The 4984-nt window shown below is 36.4% G+C and overlaps 2 protein-coding genes across 8 annotated transcripts in view; both read left to right on the top strand.

Moving 5' to 3' along the window:
- The first annotated feature begins 793 nt into the window (after positions 1-793).
- On the top strand, positions 794-2723 carry snapc5 (small nuclear RNA activating complex, polypeptide 5). The gene is made up of 4 exons (XM_008412199.2): positions 794-948; positions 1207-1328; positions 1403-1480; positions 2113-2723. The coding sequence occupies exons 2-4, from the start codon at positions 1239-1241 to the stop codon at positions 2299-2301; spliced, it is 357 nt and encodes a 118-aa protein (XP_008410421.1). The 5' UTR covers positions 794-948; positions 1207-1238; the 3' UTR covers positions 2302-2723.
- A 677-nt stretch (positions 2724-3400) lies between these two features.
- Positions 3401-4984, top strand: part of lctlb (lactase-like b) — a 7214-nt gene continuing 5630 nt past the window's right edge. For 4 of the 7 annotated variants that reach the window (XR_533956.1, XM_008412203.1, XM_008412202.1 and 1 more), the window contains exons 1-3: positions 4119-4364; positions 4443-4603; positions 4702-4789. Coding sequence is in view for 6 of the 7 variants with exons in the window: in XM_008412203.1 (XP_008410425.1) it covers positions 4175-4364; positions 4443-4603; positions 4702-4789 (439 nt within the window). In the remaining variant the exon portion in view is untranslated. The other 3 variants (XM_008412205.2, XM_008412204.1, XM_008412206.1) reach the window with 3 other exon arrangements.

Genomic DNA, 4984 nt, shown 5'->3' with positions numbered 1-4984 from the left:
AAATCTATTTTTGTTACTTACCATTCTTTATTATTGAAAAATGTATAAATTACTTGAAGGCGTTGAAATTTAGGGGTCTGTTGAGTAAAGTTACATACCTCAATGCTTGAATTATAACATCATTCAAAAATTAACTAGACATTATTTTTCGAGATAAAGCAGTTTCTAGTCTAGACGTTTGAATATTTAGTCATCTTGGTTTGATGGGTCAAAATAATATTGTTTCACATATATACTGTTAAATGTGTTTGATTATATTTTATTTTTGGATACTAATTTAAAATAAAAATTCTAAATAATTGTGTGGTATATATTTTTACACTCAAAATTAAATTAATTCGTTTAAATCAAACACGCAACTGTTCTCGCGAGACGAAGTGGGCAATTACCAAAAACTTGCCACAAGATGTCGCCAAATTGGACTCTTTTCTACTGTAAGCGTTTCCTGTTGGTCGTATTCTTTGCGGTAATGTTGACGAATGAATCTTTTGTTATATATGTTTAAGCTGTTTAAGCTAATGTTTTGATAGCTATAATCATTCCAAATTCACGTTTTTATCTGCCTCCATCTCTCAGTGCATTCCATATCAACAATTTAAAAGCCATATGAAGAAAAAAAACATTAAAAATGATTAATATTTAAAATGACAAATCTATGCGAAAACAAAAAAAAAAAGATATTTAATCTGTAATCCCGACGACGGCGTAATTTTTTAACGCATATAAAAGAAGAGGGGAATTCCTACATTTTCCGTCACCACTACAAAGCCCCTTTTGCCCCGGAAATGACGCCTGTTTGACAACAGGAACCACCAAACTTTAGCCTGTTAGCCTGCTGTAGCATAACAACCCCTATTCGTTAGAAATAAAAAGAAATCTCCGACGCACCTTATTGAGATCATTATCCTTAGATTCTGTTATGGAACTTTAGGCGGTGTGTATAAAGAGGTAAGGCTGTTTAGAACTTACCCTGGTTTACGAATGGAGAAGTAAACCGAGCTATATTAATGAACCGCTATAATACAAAATTGACTTCAGTTGCTGCCAATGCCGAGAACAACGGAGTACATATGAGATTTTTCCTTTGGAAAAATTATACATAGAAATAAAAGAAAAAAAAAAACATAACCTAAATATTTCATTTTGACCACAAGGAACAAATACTTTCCCAGTAAATAATAAATGTGCCCCGGTGTGCTCTTTCAGTGTTGAGGAATGGTCTGATTGCAGCAACAAACATGCACAGCCGTTTGCAGGAGCTGAAGAAGGAAGAGGAGACTCTCCTCAAAATCAAAGTCATGCTACAAGACCAGCTGAACCGCTTGAAGGTGATTGTGAATTCCTTATCTACAGATGTTTGTGCACATATTCGTGTTTCACATGTGGTTTGCACATGTCTTAGTTTGAAGAAGGGGCCTTGAAGTCCATCATCAGCGCTCAAACAGAAGGAGCTTCACATGACCCCTCGCCAGAAAATGAGGTAAAACGAACATGAATTACTTCAGTTTAGCGCATCAAATGGCTACATGTTGTGGTATTTTGAATAATGTGTACCTATTTTATGTTTATATTACCTCATTGATTCACTTTGAATTAATCAAGTGGAAAATAGAGTATTTTGCATTACATTTAATTAACTTTATAATGTCTACCACATCCAAATTCAAGCCCACAATAGCTTTCTTCCAGTATTATAGTAGTATTTATCACTTTTAGTTAGTTTTGAGTGAATAATTTCAGTCTGTGGATGATTGAACAAAATAGATGTAATTTAAAAGAAAAGCTGTTTTAATTGGTAACAAATTAGATTTAATTTAGAGATGCCAGAGTAAAGCAGGCTAAATGAATGTTTAGGATTTTTGCTAAAAACTTTGAAAACTCAGTGTTATTCCTCTCTACTCTTTGTTACTCGATCACATTCTGAATTAAATAAAATGCTTACATTTTGGGACCAACAACATATGAGGTCTCGAGGGTACAAGCAGTTTTGGAAGGATCTGTATCTACAGGTTGCAAATGATCTTGATCATTACTGTAACTGGAAGTTGAGCTTTTGTTGCTTTGTCTTTGCCTCTGGACTGAAATCAAGTTTATTCATATTAATTATTCCAGGTGCAGATTAATCTCGACGATGAGACCGAAATCAATCGAACCAAACTCTTGCTGAATAGTGCTGAGGATTATGACATGGAGGAAGAAGACGAAGATGACGACGACGAGGAGAATGAATATGATGAAGAGGATGATGACAATGAGTTTGAATTTGTGCCTGAAGCAGATGAGGAGGATGATGATTACTAAGAATTATGGGTTGTGTGCGTATCTGGCCACTTAACGAGAACACCTTTTAGTAGTATTATTAGTTGGTAGCTTTAATTTATTCAGATGGAGTAACCGTTACATTGTAATAGTCAGTGGTGCTAGCAGTGCCCATTTCTAGCCTAATTTAGAGCATATTGTCTAGATTTCTCCCTATCATTTAACTTAAAGTCTGTGAGGAATGTGTCACTGACATGCTATAAGACAGTATCATTAGGTGCTTACTGAGTAGCTTTCTAGGCTTTTTTTTTTTTTTTGGTGACGTATTCACTTGAAAATCCAAAATCCTGGTTGTTATGCGTGTCATGAAATGTTATGGCTGGGCCATAAAAGAGAATAAAATGTACGTGTTGTTTTAAAAGAAATGAGAATTATAAGCACAAAAATAAATGTTTTGCTTTGTTTATTGTCTCTGATTTCAATATCGTTCACTTGTAATTATAACGAAACATGCTTTACTTGACATTGGTATATTGCAGATACATTTTAGTATATTATAATATGATTGGAAATTCATGTTTGTGATTCCATTTTGAAAAATGCATAACTGCAAGCATTAATTTAATCAACATTTTTTTCATTTCATCAGGTGAATTACTAATAGTAACTTTTTGATTACATTCTCATATATACACAGATTCAGCGGTATCATGCTTTTCATTGTCACAAATGTTCCTTGCACCACCACACTGCTAAGGTGGCATATCACTTGATTCAAATTTTGCACATATAAGGACCATATTAGAAGCAATTTGCCACCAGCTGGTGGCCGGAGTCATGCCCAGTTATGTCTAATTTAGCTAATTTGCCAGGAATCATAAACGTATGTGCCGTATTCAAATGAACAATTTCAAATTAATTTAAAATCTGGTAAAACACAACTACTGTTCATGTAATCACAAATGAATTTAGGTACAAATTGAGGGTTTCGTTTGCATCGAAGCTTATGCGTATCCCTTGTCCTCATCTGACTCAGATAAGTGAGGAATGCAGTGCAAACACTTTCAACTGAATAAACCATTCAGCATTTTCTAAACAGGTAAAACAATACATCGAGTCTCACAATGCTGCGAGCGTTCACGCTGCCTGCAGGAAACGGCTCTGGAGAAGAGCGGTGCCACACCAGGCAGTGGAGACTTCTTCATTAGACGTGTCCAGTTTTCTGCATCTCCTGCTGCTTTGGGAGAGTTCTCACTCCCAAACAAAGTTTTGCAGGCCTCAAGTCAATGCAGTCTTCATAGGGTTTACAGGTAAATAGGCAAAGATGGTTTGGAGTTGTAACATTTTTATCTGGGAAAGTTGTAAAAGATCATGCCTGAATTGAATAATGATATTTATTGCTAAAGCAAAAAAATAAAATAAAATAAAGATCAGATTCATTATATTAGGCTACATTTCTAATTTGATATTTCAAGTGTTACTTTCACTATTTAATTTTAAATGTTGGCAGGTTTTTAAAAGTAGCATTTAATCTCCATCTAAAACACAACGATGTCCATATTATTTTGTGTAGAAACATTCTTGCATTGTCATGCGAGTGTTGACTGTAAATGTATCAGCCTCTCAAACATTAGCTTTGCTTACAGAGGTGAAACCACAGTTTGTATAGGATCTGCCTGCCTCAGCACGATGAGCTCACACTCCATTGAGTTTGAAAAGAGGCATTTGGCTTTGCATTAGGAGACCGAGACCCCCCATGGGCCATCACACTGGATGCTTCTAGACTGCTTGATTACTCTTTATGGACTTTTAAGTTTCTCTCTGGTACAAATATCCTTCATTTTCAAGAACGTGTGTATTTGTTGCCTTGGTTGTGACGTGTTTGCCTATTTGTATGATTAAATGTGGTTACTGAATGGGCTCTCATCCCTGCTCATATATCAGGGAAGATCTCATCAGTTTGTGCTGCAGGAGAACCATGCAGCCCCGCTGTGGCGTCAGTGTGTGCCATGTGCTTGTGTTGGTGCTGTGTCTGTCTGCGGCTGAGGACTTCGACTGGACAAAGAACAACCACGGCTCCTTCTATTATGGCACTTTTCCAACTGGTATTCACTTATTTTCTGCTAAGTCCTTTGTTCGTTTTGCCAAACTCGACCAGGCTGATCGATTGTTGCGTTTGTTAGGATTTTCATGGGGTGCCGGAGGTTCAGCCTATCAAACAGAAGGAGCCTGGGACAAAGATGGAAAAGGACTGAGCATCTGGGATGTGTTCAGTCACAAAAAGGGCAAAATCCAACTAAATGACACGGGGGATTCCTCCTGTGAAAGCTACTACAAGATCAAGGTGAGGATTCAGAAAGATTTCAGAAGTGTAGGAGCTTGTGTTGTGTGAAGGTACAAGTCAGTCTAAATATCTCATTGCACTGCATGTATTTTGTTCAGGATGATATTTCTCTAATGAAGGAAATAAGGCTGAACCACCATCGCTTCTCCATCTCATGGCCCAGAATTATTCCCACTGGTGTAAAGTGTAAGTAGTGCCTTACAAAGAAAAAAAATCATACCTCTGGGCTTTTTCCTTTCTTTAGTTGTCATGTTATGATCAGGAAAAAAAAAAAAATAATATATATAAACACCGTTCAATACAACAATGTGGAAGGTTATGTTCTACATCAGAGTCCCTATGATTGGTTTCAGATTGAATGTATTGCTCAGAACTTCTGCG

The sequence above is a fragment of the Poecilia reticulata genome, linkage group LG6 (genome assembly GCF_000633615.1).
Source record: "Poecilia reticulata strain Guanapo linkage group LG6, Guppy_female_1.0+MT, whole genome shotgun sequence".
NCBI lineage: Eukaryota > Metazoa > Chordata > Actinopteri > Cyprinodontiformes > Poeciliidae > Poecilia > Poecilia reticulata.
This window is presented reverse-complemented; position numbering and strand designations above follow the sequence as displayed.

Bases quoted from the DNA above. Each gene is read 5' to 3' on its own strand.
- snapc5 (XM_008412199.2), top strand. From the start codon at position 1,239: ATGCACAGCCGTTTGCAGGAGCTGAAGAAGGAAGAGGAGACTCTCCTC. The intron at 1,329-1,402 runs GTGATTGTGAAT...CACATGTCTTAG, and splicing joins ACCAGCTGAACCGCTTGAAG to TTTGAAGAAGGGGCCTTGAA. The intron at 1,481-2,112 runs GTAAAACGAACA...TAATTATTCCAG, and splicing joins ACCCCTCGCCAGAAAATGAG to GTGCAGATTAATCTCGACGA.